Source organism: Trichosurus vulpecula, chromosome 5 (assembly GCF_011100635.1).
Source record: "Trichosurus vulpecula isolate mTriVul1 chromosome 5, mTriVul1.pri, whole genome shotgun sequence".
Taxonomy (NCBI): domain Eukaryota; kingdom Metazoa; phylum Chordata; class Mammalia; order Diprotodontia; family Phalangeridae; genus Trichosurus; species Trichosurus vulpecula.
Window position 1 is genome coordinate 88565107 of NC_050577.1, and position 27906 is coordinate 88593012.

Genomic DNA, 27906 nt, shown 5'->3' on the forward strand with positions numbered 1-27906 from the left:
TACATGAACTGAAACTAAACAACATGTTCCAGGAACACATGGGCAGTGGTAGAAGCCAAACCCCTTGAACCTTAGCAGATAAGCTAGTATGGTAGAAACAGCACTGGACTTGGGGTCTGACTATTCATATTTGAGACCCAGGTATATAGAAATGAGTCAGTCACTTAACTTTCCTGAAGCTCGGATTCTTCATCTTATTACAAAGTGGAGATTATAATACTTGCACTACCTATCTTACAGGGTCACTGTGAGAAGCTAATAAGAATGAATGAAAGCAAGCAAGAATGAAAGAAAAAGTGTTAAAGCTTATATACATAGTTTTTTGTAACCCACAGTCACATCAATAAAAGCTTTTGTTGCGTGTGCATCCATATGTTAAGCTATACTCACAATATTATCCCTATTGTTAAATCTTTTAAGAAATCTTATACAATTTTGACATATACATGAGAGGCACCTTGTTAGCAAATTGCCTCAAAGGTCATATTCTGCTCTACTGAATCAAATGCTTTTTTTTCCATCAACAAGCAATAATTATGGTGGGATTTCTGTATGTTTCCTACATCTTTCATTCAGTCATATCATGGTGAAAAAGGATGGGACAGACTCTGCACAGCCAGGCGGAATATCCACACTGATGGCATCACAGATTCATTTGAGTAGAATGCCTAATAGGTAAATGGCACTGTGCTAATTAGAAGGGAGGTAAGAAAAAAACAAAAAACCCTGGCCTCAAGCTTACCTTCGTCTTCTACTGAGGGTTACAACAAATAAATAAAAAGAAAATTTAAGAAAGGAAAATGAGCACTAATGACTTGGGGGAAGGCAGCCCAGGAAAGGTATTGAGGAATTAGTGGTACCTGAGCCATGGAAGAAGATAAGGATCCTGGGAGGCAAAAGGGAGGAGGCAGCTAGGTGATACAGTAGATAAAAGTACAGGACTTGGATTCAGGAAGAGCAGAGTTCAAACATGACCTCAGGCACTTAGTAGCAGTTTGAAGAGGAGCAAGTCACTTAACAGCTATCAGCCAGTTTCTTCATTTGTAAAATGCGGATAATAATAGCATCTGTATCATAAGATTGTTTGTAAACCTTTATTAAAGTGATATATAAATGCCAGTTAATGTTATTATTATGAGGAGGAAAAGGAAGGAGGAAGAGAAAGAGGAAGAAGAGGAGGTGATGGTGGTAGTGGTAGTAGTACAGTAAACCCATCCATAGAGCCAGATAGCAGGAAGAACCACCATTGGGAGCATTATCCCAAAATGCCTTCTCCCTTTGCCCAGGCTGCTTAACTACTCACAAACCTTGAATGAAATGTGAGTCAACAACTCTATTGCTTCTGATGAGATGAAGATGACTATCTACACTGCCACCACCTCCTAAGATCCTCAAGGCCTTCGGTCTGCCCTGCTTCTATGCTCTATCATCTTAACTTCCTAAGTAAACTATGGGCCATGCAATTCACCACCGTATCCTGAAAACTTCCAGGCCTTTCCTTCCGCACTGTAGCTAAACCTTCTTTTACACACTGACTCCAGGAGTGGGAGCTCCTTGAGATCAAGGCACTTAGACTAGTGCTTGTCACCCGGTAAGCACTTAACAAATGCTTCTGCATTCATTTATTGACTCATTCATTCATATTTACATAAGGTAGATGGTAAGTTAAATATGTTTCTGTGGATTGGTTTAGGAAACTATGTCACTACCCCCCTATATTCATTCCACAAGTGAGATAATATATGCCTTAAAGCATAAAAAATGTTACTATTACCAGGTGTCCTACCACTTCCTAAGACAGTAAAAAGCTGGGTTTTTTTAATTCTAAAACATCTAGAAAACAATCACTCCTAAATTGGGAACTATCTGTACAAGGAACAGCTATTTAATTGGCTCAAAAATGACTTTTCCAAGTATTTTCCTACTCTTTATTCTTCATATATTAAAGTAAAACCACATGAAAACTGGGTAATGCATTTTCAAGTTAGCATTAACATATTAACATAACACTAAATCATCAGTTCAATACTTGTCACCATTTAACACAATAGTTGCACTTAGGTTCTTCTACAACATAACATCTAGAAGCTACACTGATAAGCTTAGCCCTCCCTTCCCCCTATCTCTGAACTCTAACCTAATAATTTTGTTGCTAAACAGAACATCTTTAACAAAAATAGTTTTAAATGAGATCTATGTTAACAGATCAAGGGCTATTAAAAATGACTCTTTTGAACATGAAGTCCTGTCCCCTGGCCTCAAAATAGATAAGGATAAAAGGAAAATATTACATAGTGTAGAATTCATACTGAGAGTGCAACTCTCTAGTAATTGTGCTTTTCTAAAGCAAACTATTGATTGCTTTAATAGGAATTAAAGATAACATGTAGATGAATTAAAATATATTCTTGTGCCACATTTGTCAAAAAATGTTTAACTGCAACCAATGATTTATTCACAGCTGGACTATGGAGGCCTCGTCTTTCAAATATCCAAATTTGGATCAGTTTTATATACCTTTTATAACACAAATTGGTTTTCAGTTACAAGTGGATAGCAAGTGAAGGATGAATCACACAGTTTAAGAAAAATAAGATACACAAATAAATAGCATAAACACACTCTATTACATGACAAGTCTATCAGAGAACTGCAAAACAAAATGCTAAGAGGGATTAGAAGGAGGATACTGGGAAGCCAGGGATGGAAATCAAGGAAAGCTTCAACCAATCTACAAACATTTATGAAATACCTGATACGTTCTAGGTACTATACTAATAAGCACTGGGGATATAAATACAAAGAATGAAACAATTTCCATTCTCAAGGAATTTATATTTTAAATCTTTAACAGCTGTATAGAAAATCAAAAAGTGAAAATGGGAAAGGAGGGAATTCCTGTTACAGACAGTAATTACATGAAAAAGGGCATGTTTAAAAGTGAAGAAAGTAATAAAACTTAGATAGAACATAGAGTGTATGGCAGGGGAGTATGCTAGTTCCAAGCTGTAGGAAGCCTTGTATGTCAGAGGAGTTTGGACTTTACATGATAGGAAAATAAAGAACCACTAGTACAGATTGTTACATCTGTACATTTAAAAGATTTTTCTGTCAATAATATGAGGGTGGATTAGAGATCACTTACTACCTTTATAAACTGGAGAAAATCACAATCTCTCTGTACTCAGTTTCTACATCTTGAAATGAGAATATTAGATTAAATGACCATCACTGAATCTAAGAGTCTATGATCCTACCTGTGTGAAAACTCAGGGGAAAGTGGAAATAGCAAGAGCTGGTGAAGAGTTATTTCAAAATCAGTGTTTGGAAAACATTCAAAATTATCTACTTTTTGAAAAACTCCCTTTTTGACAAAAACTACTCGGAAAATTAGAAAATGGTTGGTCAGAAATTAGGTTTGGATCAACACCTCATATCCCATATTACAATAAGCTCAAAATGGATAAGCAACTAAAATATAAAAGGTTAGCATTATTTCAAAAATTAGATCAGATCATGGACCATTCACAGCTATGGCAAGGAGCAAAGTTCTTAACCAAATAGGAAACAGAGGCAATTTATAAAAGATAAAATAGATAACTTGGATTACATGAAATTGTAAAGTTTTTTTTGTTCATCAGTTGTATCCCACTTTTTGTGAATCCATCTGGGGTTTTCTGGGCAGAAATATTGAAGTGGTTTGTCATTTCCTTCTTCAGCTCATTCTATAGGAGAAAACTTAGGCAAGCAAGGTTAAATGACTTGCTCAAGGTCACATGGGTAACAGGGTTACCCATGTGAGGCCAAATATGAACTCAGAAGATAAGTCTCCCTGACTCCAGGCCCTGTGCTCTAACCACTGAGCCACCTACCCGCACCTATGAAGGAGCAGTTAGTGTAAAATCTTTTTAAACTAACACAAAATCAGTGCAACCAGAATAAGAAACGCTATCAAGTGGAAATAAAATCTTTGCATTAAATATATCTGATAAGAGTTTGAAATCCAAGTTACAGGACCCAAATATACAAGACCAAAAGCCATTCACCAATGGATAAGTGGTCAAAGGATATGCACAGGTTTACAAAATAAGTATTACAAACTAAACACAAACATGAAACTGCTAGCCTAAATCACTAATAAGAACTCAACAGCCCTGAGATTTTCCCTTTCCCAAGAAAATGATGATGAGAAAAGCTGAGAATAGTCAATGTTGGAGGAAAATGCAAACACACTAATACACTGCTGGAGGAGCAGTGAGTTGGTCTTACCATTCTAGAATTCCATTTGAAACCTAGGAAAGTGACCACACTGTTCTTAAGATCTCACTGTTGGGCATCTACCCCCACAGGAACTCAAAGACAGAAAGGCCCCAAACACCAAAACATTAACACTTTTTGTGGTGGCAAGGAGCTGGAAACAAAGTAGATGCCCCTCAAGTGGGAACTAGCTAAACAAATTATGATAAATGAATGTAGGGGAATATTACTACACAGTATGTAAGAAACAAGGAATATGAAAAATTCAGACACACAGATTTATATGAAATGATACAAAGTGAAGAGCCAAGAATATACACAACTGTACAAACATAAAAAGAACTCCCCTTTTCCTCCACAAAACTGCGGTGAAAATTATATAGACCAAGCTTGACCCACAGAGATGAGAAAACACGCCTCACTTCCCTTCCTTCAACTGTTTTTCCAAATCTAGCTTTTTAAATCTTTGTTAGAAAGGATAGCTCAGTAGATAGGGAAGAAGGGGAAGAATCAATTCAGAAAAGAATATGAAATCAAAATAAAGACATCAACATAAGATAATTTTATTTTTAAAGAGGCTTTGCATTAGCCCAAAACAGTAGAAAAAGGGCAAAGGACACAAAGTAAGAGTCAACTATCTCATCTGTACAATGAGGAAATGGTCCCTTCCAGTTATGTTATCCCTTTGTTAAATGATCTTTAGTTAAAATTCTTTCACATTATCTTAACACAGCTCATAATACACGAACAAAACTCAGTTACTACTAATTTTTAAGAGCAGTTCATACTTTTCTAAGTCAAACTACCTATTTTCCCAAGTTATTATTTGTGGTCTGTTGCACTGTTTAAGACTCAACTTTGTCAAGCCTAAGTATTCTTTCATAGAACTATAGGTAAAAATAGTTCTTAGCGTACATCTATGTTTAATATAACTGAGTACTTGAGAATTTAAGAATAAAATCAAATGAAAATGAAATTAAAAATCAAAATTCAGTCTTAAGTTTCAAGAATGCACAACTATGGACACTACTAAATGTCATTCATTCTCTTTTAACCCTGTTACTCTAAATAACTAAGCAAGCCTCACTGTGTTACTGTCCTCATGAAGTGCTCCCTAGAGGCTAGCTACTTTTCCCATTCAATTTAACTAACATTAAGTACTAATTAATGCAAGTTACAAACTACACATTCAAAAGTAGAAAAATACATTCCTTTGTACACTATGCAATCTAGTTCATTTCAAAATTACGAGATTTTGGAGTTGTATAATCATTCTATGAAACTCAAAGATTTTTTTTTACTCCACTACATCAAAGATACACGAATTCATTGCAGTCGGCATTCCCTCCACAAACCCAGACAACCAACCTTTTCTATCTTAGAACATCTTTAGGAATTATGATGGTCAAAAGAATTCATTACCCAGAAGCTAACCTGAAGAAGAATTTCTCTGACTTTATTCTATCATAATACCCTGGGAGAGCTTTAGGATTATTTGTCCCTAATGTGATCCTCCCAGTCAACTATGAGCTTTGAAAGCAAGGAAACAAGTTTGTTAACACTGTGCCTAAATTTTGCTTTACACTTGTGCTGTAATAGCACAGCTTTAGAAAATGGTCACCTCCCTCGAGAACGCAACAGAGTAGGGTTTTAGTGGAGTACTAGGTAACAAAGTTTGGGGCTTTGGATAAGGAAAGAAAACAAAACTAGGAAAAGACTTGACTGTTGTAACTTAATTTGAGTTGTAATTTCAAGAGTTATCCATAAAGACTTACATGAACTCATGCAAAATAAAGTGTTCAGAAGAGGGAGAACATTTTATACAGCAACAGCAATACTGTAAGGATGATCAACCGTGAAAGACTTAGCTACTCTGTTCAATACAACGATCCAAGACAATTCCAAAAGATCCATGAAGAAAAATGCTACATCCATCTCCAGAGAGAGAACTGAAGAAGTGTGAATGCAGACTGAAGAATACTTGCTTAATTTTTTCTCTTGCTTTTTTTGTCTGTGTTGTCTTTTGCGACATGGCTAATATAGAATATGTTGTCAATATCAAATTGCTTGCTTTCTCAAGGAGTGGGACGAGAGGAAGAGAAAAAATTTGGAAATCAAATTTTTTTAAATGACTTAAAATATATTTTTACAAAAGAGTTGTCCATAAGAGAATGCTGAAATTCATATTGAATGAGGATATTCCCCAGAAGTACCCCTATAAGAAAAGTGCATGGGCTTTGTGAAACCTATCTTGACTGCTAAAAGGCCTTTGTTGGTTTCCTTTTATCATAGGATCAGGACGTCAAGAACTGGAATGGACCTTGAAGGCCAGCTGGTCTAAGCCCTCATTTTAGAGATAAGGAAATTTAGAGGAAGGTTATATAAGTCACAAAGATAAGAAATAGAAGAGGTAAAATTTGAATACACTTCCTCCGTCTCCAGATCAGCATGCTTTCCCTTAAACCACACTGCCTACTTCAAGTTAAAAGTCCTAGATTCTTGAATTCACTAGGTAAGTTACTTCTTGTTAAATGTAGTAAAACTATTACTGAAATGTAGAAATTTTCCTGATTTACCACTATTTCAATAGAAGTTTAGGCCAACAATCTGGAACTCAGCAGTGTAGGATAAATCTACAGGGATTAAATCTATATTTTAAAAAAGTCCTTAAAGAGCCCAACATTCACACACCATTGACATAAGTCCACAAGAAAGAAAGGGGAAAAAAAAACAAAAATAAATGCCCAAACACCTGTAAAACTAATGAACTTTAAATGTACTTTAAAAAGGCAGTTTTGGGTGTGGGAGAAGTCATACTTATTTTCAAGACTTACTATAGATCTTCAACTGAAATCTTGAATCATGTGATTTTATATTTAAAATAAAGAAAATTAGCATATCAAAAGCCCAAAATGCTACCATTTATTTCTACATTCACCTTATTATTCCATGTTCCAACATCAACTTTATTGTGGATTAAACTGAGCCAAGAATTTCTATAAGGCTATTATTGGAACGTAAATTAATATTACTGCTAATACATGAGTTCCAAAGGAACCTTTTCTCAATCCATTCTCCGAAAACTGCTTTTGTTTAGCATACTGTGTCCCATTTCTCGAATACTTTTTGAAAAAAAAATTATGTATTAACTTTCCTTGTGGAATTGGGGGAGTGGGGGAGGAAGAACTTCAGTCAAACTGTTCAAAAGCTAATTTTATCTTTAAAAGTATGTTTTATGAGAAAACATCTTACTATGTTAATAAAAAACGGTAAACTGACAAAATTCCAATCAAAATACTCCACTCCCACCTCACCCCCTATTAAGAAGGTACAGTTAACTAAATATAAAGGGAAAATCAGCTCCTATTCAAGAATTTAACACGGTAAAAACACAAAAAGGAATTGCACTTTTAGAGTTCTCACTTTTTCCAAACCTCAACAACAACCCAGGTTGCTGACTGTGGAGTTAGGAGTTGTCCTTTTTTAGTAAACTTAGAAGTTGGTCCTATATGTGCAAGGTTTCCCAATGCTGTCAATTAAAACGACGCTGGACACAGCCCTCGAAGTGCCAAGGGACTAGTAACTGCGCTCCTCAAAATGACATTTCAGGCCTAAAGAAACCGGGGACGGGGGAGGGGGGTGTTAGGGCTACTCTGCAGCAAACCTGGCAACTCAGCCCCCAAACCAGAATCACACTTGCAAGTCAAATGCACAAGTTCGGGGCCAAATCAGCAACAGGGGGGAGGGGGCCTGAGGGGCGGGATAAAGAGGAGCCGCTTCTCCTCTCCCCGAGTGACAATAGGGGACGGAGAAGGCTCAGGGGGCCCGGAGAGGTGGAGGGAGGGAAGGCGCCAAAGGACCCGCTCGGCCCCCCCCCGAACTCCTCCTCTCCCTCATGCCTCTGCCCTCCGGCGCCTCGGCCGCCATTCCCCGGCCTCCCCCTGGCGCCGAGCGAGGCGACCTCACTCACCTCCGGCTCCGGTTCCCGCTCCTCCGCCCGCACCCAGGGCAGCCGCCATGGTGACTCCCGAGCTCGGCTCTCGGCCTCGCCCCCACCAAACCAGCTGGCGGGGAGAACAGGCCTGATCCCGGGCCGAGGGGAGGGTGAAAGGTGGGGAAGGGACGACCCGAGGACAGAGGCAGGGTGGGAGGGGGAGGAGAGAGGAGAGGCCGGGGCGGTTCGTTGTCCACACCGGCCCCTTCTCCTCCGCAGGAAGAAAACAACAAACTATCCCAACATGGCCGCTGACTGCGCTCCCTCCGCCGCCGCGGTGCACTCCGGGATGGTGGCGGACCGCAGGGGCCTGTCCCCGGGTTGGTTCCCGTGGGCACGTGCTTCCGAGCGAGAGACGGGAACCGCAGCCGATTCGATGCGCACGCGCGGTGATGGAAAGCTGCGCGCGCCGGTCCGGCCTGCCGGCAAAAAACCGGATTTCTCCGGGATAGAGAGTGGGTTGGGCGGCAAAGGGGAGGCCGAGTGACTCCGTCTCACCATAGAAACTGTTCGAACGCCCGGGAAACTGGAAGCGCACCCGAAGCCGAAAAACAAGGACAACTGCCCCAGCCCTACCCCCACCCCCCAATGTAGAAGAGTCTGTCGTAAAACGCTTTGCAGCTTTCGGCTCCGTTCTTTACGGCCGGCACGTCGCTAATGGTGATGGAGAGTTGGGTGGCACGAGCGTATGGGCTGAGGAAGGGAAGTCGGCCTCCTCCGTTGTCCTTAGGTGGTACTTTAGGGGAGGAGAGCAGAAGGGACTGCTGTCTCTTCGTCTACTCTTCCTGGGATATGGGGTGTTGCATTTGAGGCTCAGGTTGAGCTTTAAAAAGATGCGCCTCCTGCCCTCTGGTAGCTTACAGTCTAAAGCTGTCGGGAACCTCGTAGAAACCCCTGCTTTGGTCGTTTTGCCGAACTGCACTGGCACCTTGTACGCTGTGGAGTTAGAACTGCGCAGCTATCGGGGTTTATCGATACAGAATGCGAGGGCCGGATTCATCCACAGTAATAATAGCTGACGTTTGCTTATCACTCACTATGTGCCAGGCACTGTGCCAAGTGCTGGACAATCACTGTCCTAATCTTTCCTCACCACGACTCTGGGTGGTAATGCTCTTCTTATCCCCGTTTTTACCGATGAAGGAACTTGAGGCGAGCAGGCGAAGTGACTTGCCCAGGGTCACACCCCTAGTCGGGGTCTGAGGCTGAATTTTGAGCTCAGGGCTTCCTGACTCCGGATTCAGCGTAACTTGCGTAATCGGTAAACATTTATTAAGTGAATACCATGTGCTGGGCCCTGTCCTAAGTCAATGGAAAATATTTAGCATTTGTAACGTGGACCTTGTGTAGATAGGCTTTGCGAATTGTTCCTAAATTCAGCCACCTATATTGAGTAGGACCTACCGAATTTGCACAATAGTGGAAAGGTTTATGAAAACCAAGGAGCGCCTCCACGGAGCAGTAAGACCTCAGAGTCGGGATCATAGTGGAACTCAGAGTGACAAAATCAACATTAGGGAAAAGATTTGGGATAAATGGGAATGTTAAGAAGGATCTATATGAGAAGGCAGTTCATGCTTAAGATTAAAGGTTAGAAGAACTAGGAAGACCCGCAAACTAACAGACTACTGATGAAATTATAATGGCCTTTGGAATTAGACAGGAAAAGTCACTGAACTGTAAATAATCTTCGATCTAATAGTTCTGCACCCAGTAATATAATTCAAAGAGCACAAGAACAATAAAGGGTTCTACCTACCTAAAAGTACTTACCTCATTACTTTTTGTGGTAGCAAAGAACTGAAAATAAAGTAGGTGCCCATCCATTCTCAGGTGGATACACCAATTTTATTAAATAAATGTAATGGAATAACATTACACAAAAAAATGTATAAGAATTTGTAAATATAAAGAATTCAGGGAAACTTGAGAGGACTTGAATGGCCTGAAGCAGAATAAAGTGAGTAAAAGCAGGAGGATAAGTTGAAGAAAAACAAAATTGAAAGACATCAAAACTCCACAATGAGCTCTTAAGGGGAAGGGGAAACTGGGGGGCAGGCATTTATTTATTATGTGTCAGGCATTGTGCTAAGCACTTTTGATTCCCCCCCACAACCCTGGCAGGTGGGTGCCATTATTAACCCCATTTTACAGGTGAGGAAACTGAGACAAAGGTGGAGTGACTCGCCCAGGGACACACAGCCAGTAAGTGCGGGAGGCAGGATTTGAACTTAGGTCTTCCTGACTTCAAGCACTCAAGAGGCCCTCAACCCAATTTGGAGTAATAAATTGGGGTGATAACCAGCCTATTAATACAACAAAGTATGAGACATCTGGCCCAAGATATATGTATATGTATATATATATATATATATTTTTTTTTTAAAAGATCTGCCATTTATGTTTTTGTTGGGAGGAGGAAATTGTGAGGAAACAAATGTGAGGACATTCTGAATATGTTTGCTTCAGGCAGAAGCTTGTGGACTCTTGCTGAGATGAAATAACAAAGGGTTGATATAGCTAAGATGGCGAAAGGTGGCATTAGTAAATAAGAATACAGCTATTGTGAAATTATCCTGATTGGTGCCAAGAGTCAGGATTGGGAGATTAAGCAAACTGAAGCATTTTGCTAAGGGGACAAAACAGACTGCTCACAACTAAGTCTTGTTTACATCAGGCAAGCAAGAAACACGGTATTCCCAAGGGACAACTAAAGGCAAAGTCCAGAGACTTACTGGTCAGCCAGCTTTGTTCACAATGGTGATAAGCAGCCAAATGGTGAAGCCTGAAGTTCAGGCAGAGAACTCTAATCCTGGGAACTTTACTTCCTATCCTCTGCTTTTCTATTTGAAACCTGTGAAAACAGTCCAGGGAAAGTACTAAACAGGATAGAAATGACATTTGAGTAACCTCCCACAACCACCCCTCTCCCCCACCGCACAATCTCAATATACCAGAGAAAAAAGATTGAAATGCTCTGCAGGTTTGCCTGGACTAGAGTGGAAGTAGTGAGTAGCTATACTATGGAGAGGTGAGGAGTAACAGGAAAACTAGGAATACTTTCCCTGACTGTCACATCATAGGGGGTGGGTGGGCCAGAATGGCCTTTGGGATAGGAGTGGGGGTGGGGAATCTATGTCTATCAGAGTGGCCTTTCTAGTTGAAACTCTTAAGAGACTAAGGTTTTGCATCATACGTCAGAAACTAATGTTGGCTTGTGCTGTTCTACTGTTTTAATAAAAATTTGTCTCTGTAATATTCTAAGCTACATGCTTTCAAATAGGAAGTATGAAGACAATCTAAATGCCTACTCTTTGTCCAATGTCCACCGTCACTATATAAACCCTAAACCCTAGAATCGTTGAATGGACATAGAATACAAAGAATTTGTAGCTAAAGATAGTTTACAGGGGGCCAAATAAGGGAATTGAAAGAGGTACATACAAAATCAACAAAGGTGCTTATGCCAAAGGCAACAAGACTCAACCTAAGAAAACCACCAGGAAGATATTTGCAGCCTACAGGCTAATAGCTATTGTAAAGAATGAAGAAATAGAGAAATTCTATGAAGAACTTGACTTAATGATTTTAATGGACTCTGGAGAGAATAAAGAGAAATATTTTGGAAAGTACATTTCAGGATGAAGAAATGAAAAGTTAGAGAATTGTGTGCCATACCTTGAAGGCTGCTGTCTTCAAGAAGAGAGTTGGAAAGATTGGAACCGGATTGTTTCAAGTTAAACTAACTTCAGATATATAGTGCTTTATGTATAGGTTTATATATCAACATATGTATGCATGTATATATGCATATGTATATAAATAGGACTAGATGGTGGCAAAAAATTTATGAGCTGAAATATTAATTGAACTCAAAAAAGTGTTACAGAATAGATTAGAAAATAAAATCTGATGGTTCACTGCATGAAAGAAAAACAAAACATAAAAATTCAACATAAGTTGAAACGGGGTCTGAATTTGTTGTGCTTCAGCTGAATCCAAAAATAGAAGTGACAATCATAATTTCAGGTTAAAGCAACAGCAAAGGAAGCTGCTATGTAGAGACACAAACAGGGAAAGCACATTCTGCTAAAAGGTGACATAAATATTAAAACTATCACTATTAAAAACAGATACAATCAAACAGCACAGCATCTAAGTTCTCTTTTTTAAAAAGCGAATTAAATTGCAGAAACACCTAGACAGTGAGACAAGTATGGTTTCATTCAACATCCCTCTGTCTGATCTAACAACAAAAGATTAAAAAGTATCATGCCTCTGAACAAAATGTTGATACATCCTTAACCTCACTCCCACCCTGAACATGGGCTTGGTTTTCCTATGAAGAGCAACTCTGTGACATTATTTATACACAGGGAGACATGATTCCTGATTATTGGAGAGATTTGTAGGAGAGAAGAGATGAGGGAGAAGAGCAAAGGCACAGGATATAAATGCTTCTTTCCCACAAGCCTCTCTAACAGGAGTCTCATCTCTACACGTAGACAGCTTCACGAGACCATTCTTCAGGTAATCACCAAACCTACTGGATTACATTGGAAAGACAGTGTCAAATAGACCTTTCGAGATTATTGAATGGTAGTCGAGAAACATATCTTTTCAAAAATACCTTTATAAAAATTGATCACAGTCTGGGGTATGAAGCACTTTTATTTTAAAAAGGTAGAATGGAAAAAATCCTAAATATAACCTTTACAGACTACATGATAAAAGTACTATTTAAAAAGGGAAATATGAAGTAAAGACAGAGACTAAGTAATAAGTATGTTAAATAATAAGTGGGTCAAAGAACAAAGAATACAAACAATGTTAAAACTATAACATCTATAATAAATAAGCATTTATTTAGTACTTGCTATGTGCTAAGCACTGTAATAGGTGCTGGGGATACAAAGGAACCAGTCTCTGCCTTTAAGGAGTTTATATTATCTCATCCATATTTATATTGTTACTATTTCTTACCTAACCTTAAATCACTGAATGACCGTTGTCTCAGTCAAACTGAGACCCGGGAAATACCTTAACTTTAAAAGGTCAAGGTCTCCCACTATGTCTGGGGACATCTCCTGTCTCCTTATCTATATCTTCTCCAGAGCCCACATGGCTCCAGAGCCCACCTGGCTCCAGAGGAGAGAGTGAGGCAGATGACTGCACAGCCCTCCTTTACTTAAATCCAATTCACTTGCAAGCCATGGCATCACCTTCCTGATGTCACAATTATCTCAGGGAAGATAACATGTACATCTATAAATCTATATAGAATATAATCAAAATAGATAAAAGATAGTTTTGAGAGGGGGAGGATGCCAGCATCTGGGGGAATTGAAAAGACTGCAGAAAGCGGTACTTTAGCTGAACCTTGAATGAAATAGGTAATCCTAAGTTGGAAGTTAAAAAAAAAAAACAAACTAGTGCATTCCAGATGTGGGGGACAGCCAGTGCAAATTCGTGGAGATGGAAGATGGGATATCATGTAAGAAACAGCAAGAAGGTTAGCTTGACTGGAACTTAGAGGGCAAAAAGGAGAGAAATAAGACTGAAAAGATAGGGTGTAGACAGGTTATAAAAGGCTTTAAATGCCAGAGAAATTTGTATTTTATCCTAGAGACAATAAGGAGCCACCAAAATGTATTAAGCAGAGGAATGACATGATCAGACCTGAGATTAAGGAAAATCATTTTGGAAGCTCTGTGAAGGATGATATGGAAGGGAAGAGAGATTTGAGGCACAGAGACCAGTTAGGAGGCTATTGCAATAGACCACAGGACTTTACAAGGTGGGAAGAGAGCTGAGATATGATGGGGAAATCCTGAGAGTCAGAAGCAGAGCTGAGAGAAAAATGAAGGATGGCTGGTCTGGACCCACCCTTAAAGGAAGAACAAAGACACATCAGGGAAAGAAAATTGTAGATCAATGTCACTAATAAAAACTGATGCAAAAAATTAAGAGAAAGATTTGCAAAGAAGCTATAGCAATATATCCAAAATATTCACTGGGACAAGGTTGAATTTGTATCAAGAATACGAGATTGGTTCAACAAATGGAAAACCAGAAATATAATCATAGTAATAATACTAACATTATTTCAAAGAGTTCATTAAAAGTATAGGTAGTCATCAGACTGGCAAAATTCACACGCACACACATACAAACATATACAGAAAATGAGACACTAGGAAAACGGGTACTGTGAACTGGTCCAGCCATTCCAGAGAGCAATTTGGAACTATTATTGAAAAAAGCTATTAGACTGTGCATACCCTTTGACTCAGCAATATTATTACTAGTTCTATATCCCCAAAGAGATTTTAAATAAAGAAAAAGAAAAGGACCCATGTATACAAAAATATAGCAGCTCTTTTTGTGGCGGCAAAGAGTTGAAATGGAAGTGGTACCCATCAATTGGGAAATGACTGAACAAGCTATGATATATGAGTGGAATGCAATACTACTGTTCTGTAAGAAGTGATGAAGAAAATTGTTTCAGAGAAACCTGGGAAGGTAGGTATGAACTGATGTAAAGTGGAATGAGCAGAACCAGGGGGACAATATACCAACTACAATTCCAATCTACTCAGGATGAACCATGCTACTCACCTCCAGATAGAGAGCCCATGAACTCAGAGTGCAGATTGGGGCATTTCTTTTTAATATGGCCAGTGCAAGAATTTGTTTTGCTCGACTACACTAGTTAATAATGGGTTTTGTTTTTCTTACTTTCTCAATAGGAAAGGGGGAGAGGGTGAGGTGAGGTGTGTGTGTGTGTGTGTGTGTGTGTGTGTGTGTGTTATAGAGAGAGAGAGAGAGAGAGAGAGAGAGAGAGAGAGAGAGAGAGAGAGAGAGAGAGAATACAGATCTGAAAATAAAATTTAAAAATTTTTAAAAGGTAGTATTCCAGGGATTAAAATTTTATAGGGGAAGTCATGCCAAGAGGATTAGAAGTTCTCAAAAATGAAATTCTGAACCCATAATTCTGATGAAGAAAAGGAGGTATAAACAATTTAGTGATTTTTCTCATATAATTCCAACTTTTTTCTTAAAAGCTTTGACCAATTCACATATCCACCACTATCCATTCACCTGTCTTTCCATAATCCCTCTAACATTAACTATTTCAATACTCCTTTACTTTTGTAGAATTTGCAGTGCATATCTGTCATTTGGGACTTCTATGCTGATCTTTATTTACATTGGATATTTCAGATATAAATATCTGAATAAATAAATAAATATAAATATCTGTAATATACAGATATAAATATCTGTAAATATTATTTCCTTCCCAACTAGACATATGACACAGCTAATAAATCAGATCTCTCAAGAAAGATGGATGTTAAGTGCTAAGTGTTATTAGTACATGATTTGTATAATGGCATAGCTAGGTGGGTAGAATTATATATTCTTGGAGGATATGTACAAATTGCTTGGGGTGACTGGTAATGCCCTCCAGCTTTTCTTTCGGCAGTTTTAATTCATATCTTACCCTGTTGAGCAGGCATATCTGTTCCAGAGTTTGTCTTTTGCCAACCCGAACACAACTGTCTCCTATTTTGGAGCAGGAAGAGGTGAGTTCACACTTGTAGGGGAAACCTGCGTAGAGTCCGGCATCAGAAGACCGGAATTTGAATCCTGGCTCTGACTTGCTCCCTGTGTGACCTTATGGAATTTATTTAATGTCTTCTGGCCCTATTTTCTTTATCTATAAAATGAAGAGGTTAAATTAGGTGATATCTTAATAAATCTTTTGACAACGTTGTCCATGAGGAAGATTGGTGACTTAGCTTAAAAGCCCACAGATGCTTCCACCTAACTGAACAACAAATCAATATAAGTCCTTTATTATTCCCAGAAATTTCTTTTCTTGACCTGTCTCATTTCTTGTCCTACTGACTCATCTTTGGCCTGCAATTTTAATTTCTGGTTTTCCCTCTGGATCCTGGTGTTGCCCAATTTTCTGACCTTTTGCTACATTATACAGATATGGCTTTTTGCCTCTATTAATTCCAGACTCTCAGTTGACTGGTTGCCAACCTCTTTGCTACCCTAGTTCCTTCCCTTTCCCCAGCCAGCTGGGGTTGGGACAACATATGTAAAGTATTTTGCAAATTATAAAGGGCTATAGTAAGGCATATTTTAAAATACATTTGGGTTAGTCAGCTAGTAATTTTGCAGTATGGGTTCTGAGAATTTGGGCCCTAGGTATTTGGGATGTGACAGATCACGAGAGGAAAGAAATGAAATGGCACCATAGACATCAATCTCCTTCAGAATTGAGCCTAGGCTTAGCTCTGCTGACCAGGAGAGAGAAAGAATCTCATCTTTCTCTTTTTACATCTACTTGCAACACCTCTGTGCCTTAATATATAGTCAATAAAGGTTCCAAATGGAACCCTTACAAAATCACATTTGTTCTTTAGGTGTTGTTGTGTTTGTCCTTTGTTTTTGAAGAGGACCATGGCATCAGGGAAATGATGACATGGCTTGCAGTTCTTTAGTAATCACATTGAGAAGATACCGTATGACTTTTAGCTCTAACTTCTCCAGCAACTTTTTCAATTTTCTTGTCTTCTAGATTTGCCCAACTCTGAGAGACATTAAAGTCTCTTGATACTACTGTGTCACTATGTACATCTTCTCGCAATTCAGTTTATTTTTCCTTTGCGAATTTAGATGCTATAGTGTTTTCAGCATATAAGCTTCATATTAATATTGATTTGTCATCTATGGTTTCCTTCAGCATAATGTGAGTTCCTTGTTTATCTTGGTTTATATTGTGAGGCAGGAGTTCAAGCTAGGATGACCTTGGAGCCAAGATTGCAGGTGGGGGATGGTGTAGCCAGCCAGCGCACCATGAAAGCCCTGAGAAGCCAGAGTGCCTGGGACTTAAATCCAATGGAGTTTTGTACTTGAAACCCGTACTGTGATCTACAAGACCAAAAACAAGCTATTAATCTCATCCCTTTTCCTTCCCCAGAGACTGAGGTGGTACAAAGGGTGGGGGAGAAGGGGGAAAAAGGGGGAAAAGGAGGGAATTTTCCATCCCACCAGTTGGGGGGTAAGTTTGTATATTTACGATCATAACTTTGGACATAAATATTTCTATGGCAAAGTGAATCCGACTGTTAGTGACCAAATAAAACTAGAGTACAGGGTACCTCCTACTATCGAGGAAACACCATTACTGGGGTCTGGAGCCATTTGCAGAGAACCCCCAGAGGGTACTAGAGAACCCGGGGGGGGGGAGGGGTAAAATGTCAGGACACAGTCCTACAGGTGGGAGTGGACAGGGTGGTCAGTGTTACATTTATAACTTCCTTATTTCACAGTGCCTTGAATATGATTCACACTCATTTCTAATATAATCCTTGGGCGTCTAGGAGATGCAGTGGACAAAGCACTACATCTGGAGTCAGGAAGACCTGAATTTTGAATCCTGCCTCAGATACTTCCTAGCCTTAACCTATGTCTGTCTCAATTTCCTGAGCTGTAAAATGGGGATAATAATAGCACCTACCTCCTAGGGTTGTTGTGAGGATCAAAATGAGATCACATAAGTACCTGGCACTTTGTAGGTCTCTAATGAATGCTTTTTCCTTCCTCCCTATTTAAGATTTGCAAAATGCTTTACATATATTGTCTAATTTGATTGTCATAACTCTTTGAAGTAGATGATACTATTATCCCTGATTTACAAATGGGAAAACTGAGGTTCAGAGGAGGTAAAAGATTTATCCAGTGTCACACAATAAGTATATGAGACAGGATTTGAACTCGGGACTTCCTGACTCCATGTCCCATGCTAGATCCACCACATCATACTTCCTTATTATATAAGTAGGTGATCAACGCTTTTTGAATTGAATTACGTTAGGTCTGTGTTTGCACACTTAACGATAAAGGCAGCTCCACAACAAAGATGCCAAGAGGCACCAAAGTCTAAGAGTGGCAGTATATAAAGAAAACTGCCTGATGGGTGACAAGTCTATCTTATTCTGTGCCCATTTTGTTAATAATCAACCCTAGATTATTACCATCCTCTCCCTCATTCCTACTACCACAATGAAATGCTGCTGGATGAAACCATCCCGACTGGGTCAGCATTCTAATATCAGTGCTGCACAGGAATCATTTCATTCCCCCTAACACAACTGCATCTCAAGCCCCCTCAACGATGACTGGCTGGCAATGAGAAGACTCAAGTGGTCTAGTGTGAGCTCCAGCTCTCACTACTTCCACACCTCAAGACCTCTCTATATTTTCTGCCATTTCTTCCTCTTCTCTCCATTTTCAAAGGGTGAGTTGGCCCTCCTCTTTAGCAAAACTAACCCCATCTCCTGCATCTTTAATACCATCCGTACCAGTCACCTCCAAAACTGTGTTTCATCAATCAGCCATATGATACATTGAAATAATGTCACAGTTGGAGTTAGAGGACATAGATCCAAATCCCAGGACTTCTGATTACTGTTTGTTTGAATTTGGATAAGTTATTTTCCCTTTTTGGACCTTGTAGATGACCTCCCCTCCCCTGATCTGTCCCACAGTCACAGCATGCTTTCTGCTCAAAATTCCATTTCAGGAGCTCCAGCAATATTTCTTTTGCCAGACTGTAATTACAATTTAGATTTGAAGACCTTTCCCACCCATTAATAGGCCTTGTGACCTGCTTACATCACAGGAAGCCTAAGTCACATGTGGTGGGAGGCGCTTGCTGAGAGGAAAAGGAAAGTGTGTCACAGGAAATGCTTGGAGAAAGAACAGTTAGAGCTGGGGGAAAGAGCAGACGTGTGGTGGCTGTGAGTGTATTTGTGGGAAGGCCCCAGCGGGGGGTGGGTGGTTTTGGGTTGGTGAGGCTCCATGCTGTGATGTTGTGTATTGAATTCTTTGCTGCTGTGATGGATTGGGCTTATTGGTTATGGGATCTGGTCCTCTGGTGTCTAAATAAATGTTTTACTTCTTCCACCTTCCATGGGGAGAGTTTCTTATATTTTGCGATATGGAACCACATAGGCATTTTGCCAATTATCGTCTATATTGTGATTATTGCCTTGCTAATACACAGACCAACCAGAGTTCATACTAGTTCAAAGCCAAAAACACTTAATAAAGCGGCATAGAAAAATAACATAATAAGGAAAATCTCCTTCTCCATTTAGACAGGATTCCACTCTCCCATAGATTCCCATCCAATCAACAGAAAAGAACACATGTGGGGAACATCCATGACCAGGAAACACACGTGCATAGTGTATATATATTGGCAACCCACGTGGAGAGGACCTCACAAAAGGGAAACACGTGAGGCCCAGGAATACGTATAACCTAGACAATTCATTGTTTAGGGCTTCATTCCCAAAGGAACTATTCTCTGCTTGAAGTTACTGCTCATTCACCCACAGAGCCACCTCTATCATCAGCTTTTGGCATCGAGCCGTGTCTCAGCAAAGCTGCTCTCTACTGTCTCTGCTGCCACCTCCTGGTAGTCTGGCAAATTGCAGCTGCTATGCCTTTTCTCCATGGGTGAAGTGTTTCAGGTCTTTTAGCTGGTAGCCCCATGGGCCACCTCAACTCTTATAATTCAGACTTACAGTCAGCCAGAAAAGTCTTAAAGTATTATATTTGTATTTGTAAGTGACATTCTTCTGCCTCAGTTGCACTCTCTGTATTCTATTCTTTGAACTAGGTGAAAAAAGTTGATCATCATGTTCCTGGCCCATGAAGATCATACTCAAGAGCTTCATTTTCCGAGACTGAAAGTGGGTAGGTGAGGTTGATAACCTTCTTTCTGTTTTCCTGCCTTCCTCCCTACATGGAAAATTGAGGGGAATTGAATCAGATGACTTCTTTTTTTTGCAGGGGGGAAGGCAGGGCAATTGGGGTTAAGTGACTTGCCCAAGGTCACACAGCTAGTGTGTCAAGTGTCTGAGGCCGGATTTGAACTCAGGTCTATCCTGACTTCAGGGCTGGTGCTCTACTCACTGCACCACCTAGCTGCCCCAATCAGATAACTTTTAGAGTACCTGTAGCTCTAAATATGTGTGTGTATTTTTTTTTCTCTCTCTAAAATCATTTGCATCAGGCTGGAAACATACTTAGGTCTCTCTTTGCTAAAATACAAAACAAAACAATACCTGCTCTTCAAGTTGCTGCGCCCTCAAGCTATCATTCTTTACTGTCAAATTTGTAGAGGGTAGTCTGTCCTCACAGCCTCCACATCCTTTTCACTCACTCCTCAACCCCTTTTAATGTGGCTTCTGTGCCCGCTGTTATACTAAAATTGCTCTCGCCAAGGTAAACAATGACCAGTTTTTTACCAGATCCAATGACCTCAAAGAGGACTTTGTCCTTATATTCCTTGACTTTTCTGTAGCACTTAACATTGATAAGCTCCGCTCTCTCTTTGTTACATTGTTTTTAGTTCTTGGCATCCATGGTACTGCCCTCTGTTTGGTTTTCTTTCTTTAAAAAATATTTATTTTTAACATTCTTTTCATTTTAAATTTTTAGTCACAAATTCTCTCCCTCCCTCCTACCACTACTCCATCCACCGAGAAAGCAAGCAAAATGATGCCAGTTATACATGTGAAATCATCCAAAACATATTTCCACATTAGCCATATCACAAAAATATAAAGAAAGCAAGAAAGTTATATTGAAATTTGATCTCAGTTCTCTTTCTGGAGGTGGATAGCATTTTTTTCATCCTGAGTCCTTTGGGATGGTCTTAGTTCATTGTATTGACCAGAGTGGCCGTATCTCTCAGTTGATCATCATTACAACATCGCTTTTACCATGCACAGTGATCTCCTGCTTCTCACTTCACTTTGCATCTGATCTCTATTGGTTTTCTGCCTATCTCCATCTTGTCCTTGTGTTTCAGGGAGAGTGGGGACATCTGTGGCGTTAGTCTGTGTCTGTCTATAGTTGACTAGAAACTGGTCAAGTTATGGAGGCAGTGGCTGCTGAAAAGGACTGGTTCAGGGCTAGGTAATTTAGACTAATATCTGTGAGTATGGACTGAAGCCCATCTCTACTATTGCTCTCCAGACCTTTCCTCCATTCATGGCTAAGGAATAGCTACATAAGGTGTAGATATATGTCTTTATCTAAGTGCTTGAGTCTTCATATCTCTGGTGATTATCTATGTGGAATGAGTTTGCTCTCTAGGTTCCCTTTTTCTTTTAGACATAATGCATTTAATTAAACCCTATTCCACTTTCCTGATTATGTAGGTGTCAGTACTCCTCTGTCCTTCAAGTATCACTCATTCATCAGTCCCAGACATCCGATCTTAGACATCATTTACTCTTTGTCACAATATTATTAATAGATATTAGCATAGTCCTTTATCCTATTGCTCAGGCCTACACAGCTTGCGGCTAATGGGCCACTTGTGGTAGGCCAAAGGATTTCCTCCACATACAGAGGATATTTTCCTCTATGTTGTTCACAGGCTGCCCAAAATTCTTTGTCATGCTGCAAGCAGCCCAAAGGCCATAAGCAGCCCGCAGGCCACAGGTTGTACACACCTGCTATTGCTTATAATAATTAGAGTCTGTGCTCCAGTTATGTCTTCTTTTAATGGGCACTATTTCTCTCCATTGAATCTGAAACAGGTTGTATCCACCTCCTAAACTCTTCTGTTAACATGCTTACTACTATATTCTTCAAACAAAATGGTCAAAGTTGTAAATACCACTGAGGGACTTTCTACTTGTCATGCTTGAGTCTTATGTAACCATACCGAGGCATTGCTAGCCTCAGCCCGTAGTCATTTTAGCCTCTTGGCTACTGTAACATCTACCCAGCAGGAAATGAAATGTACTTTCAAATGTTAATTGCTTATCAATATGAATATAATTCACAATCATCACACTTCCTATAGCTTTGTGACCTCTGGAAGAGTTTCTGCTAATCATAGAAGGTTAATAACAATCGATAGCACTAAATATGTTACTTTTCCAAGGAGTATTGGATTTTGACCTTATGAATAGATTGTGTTTTAAAAATTAATTTATAAATAAGTTTATTGGATTCTAGGATTCATTTTTCCATGGTAATAATAAATGTCAATCATGGTTAGATTGTCAGGCCAGTCCCCAAAAGCTTTTTTAACTCATCATGAAAGTTTGACAATAAAACTCATTTTGGATAGCTCAGTTTTCCAAATTTCTAAAAGTTTACCCTTTAAAGCACCACATTTTAAAGATTTAAGCCTTTTGGGTGAGAATTGTTCTAAAATGCATTACATAATTCTTTGTCTTCTTCAGTGGAGTATATTGAATATATTTTTAAACTTTTTTGGATTATACCTAAAAATCAATGCAATAATGTTTACAAGTCCTGTTGAGTTGTGCAGGACCAATTGTTCCTATATTTAATAGCCCCAGACTACAATGCTTTTTAGATTTTTGTGTCTTTTTATAGTTTTTCTGTGTCCTTTCTTATTCTCAGTTGTCATTTCTTGCTGTTATCAATATACTTTCCTCTGGTTGCATCTCTCTCTCTCCTCTAATTTGCTTCTTTAAATTTTGTGTGAGCTTGGAAACCAACCCACCTTCTCAAATATTAAAATTATATGAAAATTTTTAATTTCTCTTAGTGAGGACCTGAGGATCTCTCCTTTGAATGAAGTGTATATTCCTTCTATTTTGTGTGTAGAGGTCTTTTTGTTAGTTTAATAGTTAATGGTTCTGAAGCTTTGCACAGTTTACATTTTGCATTTATCATCTCAGCTGACCATTCCAGCTGTTTTCTACATAAACAAGGTTGCCTGATATTGGAATTCTTGGTAAGGGTGCTATTATTATAGACCATCATTCGCGCTTTTATGGGAAAATGCATTCCATGTTCCAACGATAGGTGCCTCCTTCATTACTGTCAACTCCTCTGGCTACCAGATGAGAAAACAGAGGCTTTATTTGGGGATATGGTAGATTTACCTTCCTAAGAGAAGGCACCTCTCCAGATCCATCCCTCCACTGCTACACCATGGGGGTGGAGGCCTTGGACTTGGATCCCGCTGTCTCATTTGAACAGATTGTTACTAAGTAAGTACTTTTAGGTCAAGGACTATTTTGTTAATTTTGAAATTTCTGAAATCAGGAAGCTTGATGCAACGAGTATTTTAGGGAGCCTGAGCCTTTCCTGGTCACCCCAAATCCTACGTTTTGGAGCTAGAAAGGAATTTAATGATCATCTAGTCTAACCCTCTCACTTTACAGATGAAAAAACAGAAAGGTAAAATAACTTGCCCTGGTTTACATAGTTAGTAAGTAGTAGAGCTAGGATCAGAACTCAGTTCCCCCCACCCTTAAGCTACTGCTCCTTCCACTGCACCCCACTGACTATGAGGCAGAGCCACAGATATAGTGACAAAAGTGAAAAAAACTAGAAGAGAAAAAGACTTGGAAAGAAAGAGCAGAGGCTTTTATTTTGATAGGCTGAGTTTGCGGTCATCTAGGTACGTATGTTCTGAAGGGAAGGAGAAATTCAAAACTCTAGGTCAAAGGATGTGGCTCTAAGTAGAGGTGGTAATTAAAGTCATGTAAGTGAGCTCCTTGTAGCAGAGAATACAGTGGAGAAGGAATAGAGAATTGAGGACTGGATCCTTGGGAGAGAAATGTGATTAATGGGCCAGCACATAAACTATATTTTTATTTTTTATTTTAAATAGTACCATTCTCTCCACCCCCAATCCCGGGGGTCAGGGAGCCAATTGTGCAGTCACATCCTCATTTATCTACACATGGTTATCTATGGCATAGGAAAATGTGTTAGGCTCCGTTTACAGTTAAAGAATGGGGCACAGAGAGGTTAATAACTTGCTCGAGAGAGCTCTGTGCTGTCATTCAGGCTCCCTTACAGCTTGGTCTCTGTGGGTTCCCTAAGACATAGAGGTGGGGGCGGGGAGGGGAGAAGACACAACTTTCCTTTCTCAAAGCTTTTCCTTAGAATGTAGGGCTAGATGGAGATCTCAACCCATAGTATTCAGATGGAGCAGAAATCTAAATTGTGGCAAGAAAATTTTAGACTCAGAAGCATTATATGACCCCTTCTATGGCTCTTATCTAAAAATAAATGAACTTCACATTTTTCTTTTCCATCTTTGTGCTTTGTGGTTGATAGAGTCACTTTTAGTCATAACTAGTTATGTTATCTCCATGTGTATCCTTGACCTATTTTTAGTTATTAAACCCTATTTCTTATAAAGATGTTACAATGTGCTTTTATAAGGCATACTAATAAGAATAAAAAATGATGAATATAAATTATTTTTAGAACTTGAGGTTTTATTTTTAATTGTGTATTTAATAATGGAAACAGAAGTGTGCACAGTGGTGTCACATATCTTAACCATGTACTGAATTAATGCTTGTTGGATCAGATTGGAATTTAGTTTACTCTACAGCTTCACACAAATCCAAGTTCACATGAATATCAATTGAATTTAAAGATTCAACGAGTGGTACTGAACAAATCTTTATTAAACACCTACTTTGTGCTAGGCACCATAATATGTTAAACCCTAACACAATCCAGACAAGGCCACTCCCACCCTCAGAAAGCTCTAGTGGCTCCCCATTGCCTCCACAATAAAATATAAACTCTTCCATTTGGCATTTAAAGCTCCAACAAGTCTTTCAAAGCTGAATGAACATTACTGCCTCTCACATACTCTGTGCTCCAGCCAAGCTGGCTTATTTGCTCTTCCCCATGCCCTACATTCCATTTCCCAATGCTCTGTTTTCACAGGCTATCTACCCGTGGACTGGAATGCACTCCTTCCTCACTGCCCCCAGCTTACTTCGAGGTCACCTCTCATATTAAGCTTTTCTTGATTTTCCTAGTTATAGTTACTAGTGTTTCTCCCCCATATTATTTATTTTGTATTTACTTATATGGAAACACCTGGTTTCCTCCACTAGAATGTAAGCTCCTTGAAGGCTTTAACTTCATTTTTATCTCCTAGTGCCTAGCATTGTAGATGCTTAATTTTTGAATGAATGAATAAATGAAGGAAATTGATTATGAGAAGATGGTCATCACCTTTCTGTTTCAAACAGAAAGCCAGAGCTGCTAAGCACGGAAAATTATGTTGTCAAGTTATCATCATAATCTTTGCTTGTGTGTATATGAAGCACAAATTTGCTGATGACACTATATCATACTACCATGATGAATTGTGAAATAAAAATTCATACTCTTTGAATTAGTGATACCTCATTGTTTAATGTACAAAGTTTTGTGGTATTTATAATGGTTAAGATGTTGTTTCTAATCACGTCTCAGAAACATGTTGGTAAACTGTTCATCTAGGAGACAGAGCTTGCCAGGAACACAGATGGTGTGCCTGTTGGCTCTTCCAGGCTTGTGGCTCCCTTTCTTTTTTTGTTTCATAAAAGGAAAACAGTGGAGGAAATCATAGGGAAATTGAGGGGAGTTTAGGGAGAAAATGCACAGATAAGAAGTATTGTTTTGCAATGCTCAGTCTGCCTGTGGGATATCCCTCTTATGATGTTTAGTATTGTCGATACCTGTCACAAAGCTCCAGGTAATGTTGTGAATAACATTAAAAATTTTAGTAAAAATAGCATCCACTTTGGGAATTGTCTAAACGTAAAATGATGCACCTGAAAGTTGAAAGTTCCAAAGAACTTTATGAACTTAAACTAATCCTTTTATTCACTTAACTCTCTGTAAGCTGCCCAAAGCATTTAGCAACTATCTTCAGGTATTCTTTCTCAGTAACTTGTTTGCTTCTGAATATAACGAGGAATGATCAGGGGAAACCTTACCCCCACCCCAGATCTGCTAGTGTGGGGCACCACCCAAGGACCTGGGCATATATGCTGTGGCTCTATGGGAAGAAAGATCTATTCTAGCTCAGTGCTGAAGCACTTCGCACTTTGGGAAGATGCAAAAACCTCTTTTTGGTCCCTGTGGAGGTAGGCTTTGAAACGACATGCAATTCCTTGTTGATTCCCATGGTCCATGATGCTGCGGGCTGTGCTGACTGGTGACTGAGCCAGGAAGGGTTACCCACTCACTATGATTAAAAGATGAAGCCAAAATTTCCAGCATTCTCTTCCCCTCTTTCAGACATGAGATTTACACTCTGATAGCTTTCTCTTGGACTTCTTAGGGGGAAGGAAGGGATCAGGCTCTCTCCAGGATTAAACCTGATCCACTTGGATTCAGAACTGAGTCCCCTCATTATTTAGGAGTGGCTTCTCTTGTGTGTCTGTGCTCTCCTGCAGTGGAGATAGATGCTTAGGAAAGTCTTCTGTACTGAGGAAGGGCCAAGGACGGTGCTGTGCTATTACAGATATGCTCCACACAACAACCCTTGGAGGTGGATGCTATTATTAGCTCTATTCTCCATTCTAAGAAAATGAGGTAGAGAGGTGAAGTGACTGAGGCCAAAACGAACTGAAATCTTCCTGGCTCCTCGCTCCATGCACTGGGCTGCTGCTCCCCTGCTGAGCTAGGTTTCATGCTGCCTGATATCTTAGGCCCCGTAGAAGAGTCTATGAGAATAGCGGGAATGAATATATCACAAGGTTAACAGCAGTTGAAGCCTCAAGAAACTCTTCAGAGCTCTTTTCTTCTCAGTGGGGCCTGCTTGTGTCCAAGTTCATGAGATGCTGGCCCTCAGGGGTTATGTGACCTGACCGTGGTGCAGTGAATCAGGCACAGCTGATCCAACTGGAACAATCAATGCATGATCCAAAGCATTATGCTAAAAGGGCAAAAGAGCCTATATTGAGAAGGTCCAGTAGATGCTGCTGCAGAGCAGCAGGGCAGGAAGAAAGGCCAGAGAGAAGCATGAAGGAAAATGAATGGACAAACAGAATCCTGATGAGGACTTAGAGAGAGAATGTCTAAATAATTAGGATATTTTAGGTTCTGAAATTAATTTAAATGTATATAGTTCCTGAGAAAGTCTAGATGGTTGTATCAATAGCCAGTGTTAAGTTTTAAATTAAACATCTAATTAAGAAAGACAAAGACGAGTACTGGCAGTGTCATCATGAACCTTATGTTACCTTATCTACCAGGACAGATTTATGAAATGCACATCTGGGGGAAGGAGAGTCCAGGAGAAACTTAAGATGTGAAATCTCATCTTGTCTGCAGCTCTAGCAGTCAGGAACAAAAGGATGGAGATAACATGTGCCTGTCTCAGTGGTGTTTATGGAGTTAGTGCCAACTGGGTGCTCTACACACAGCACATGGCTTATGACCAGCAGAGGGAGGGAAGTGGACGTTAGCTGCTTCATAGTAGGCATACACTTGCCAACAGCAGAGAGGCCAGGGGATGCATTCTACAACTCAGTTTATCAATGGATTAGCTAGCATTTCTTGATTACGACCAGGTGAATAACAAGTAAATAGCATGTGAATAACAATACCACTCGAGGTACTGTGAGGGATAAGAAGTTTAAAATATCTAGTTGGGGAAATAATATTAAAACAAATCAAGCATAACAACCAATTAAAACAATGTATGATGAAGGGCTAAATTGTCTGTAGAGATTATAAAACTTGCAGGAGGTCAGAAAGAGTGCTCAGTAAGATGCGGAAAAGTCATGGTGGGCTTTTTAGAAGAGGCAAAGGTGGAAGGGAGA

General features: G+C 39.6%; 2 protein-coding genes across 4 annotated transcripts in view; one reads left to right on the top strand and one right to left on the bottom strand.

Annotated features, from left to right (window-relative positions):
- RBM33 (RNA binding motif protein 33) overlaps positions 1-8531 on the bottom strand; it is a 182058-nt gene extending 173527 nt beyond the window's left edge. Inside the window, exon 1 of one of the 3 annotated variants that reach the window (XM_036758876.1) lies at positions 8228-8531. In XM_036758876.1, coding sequence (XP_036614771.1) covers positions 8228-8276 — 49 coding nt within the window. In that variant the 5' untranslated portion in view covers positions 8277-8531. The remainder of the gene's footprint in view (positions 1-8227) is intronic. The other 2 variants (XM_036758875.1, XM_036758877.1) reach the window with 2 other exon arrangements.
- A 10504-nt stretch (positions 8532-19035) lies between these two features.
- CNPY1 (canopy FGF signaling regulator 1) overlaps positions 19036-27906 on the top strand; it is a 148154-nt gene continuing 139283 nt past the window's right edge. The window contains exons 1-2 of the mRNA XM_036761255.1: positions 19036-19071; positions 19959-20035. The gene's annotated coding sequence lies outside the window, so the exon portion shown is untranslated. The remainder of the gene's footprint in view (positions 19072-19958; positions 20036-27906) is intronic.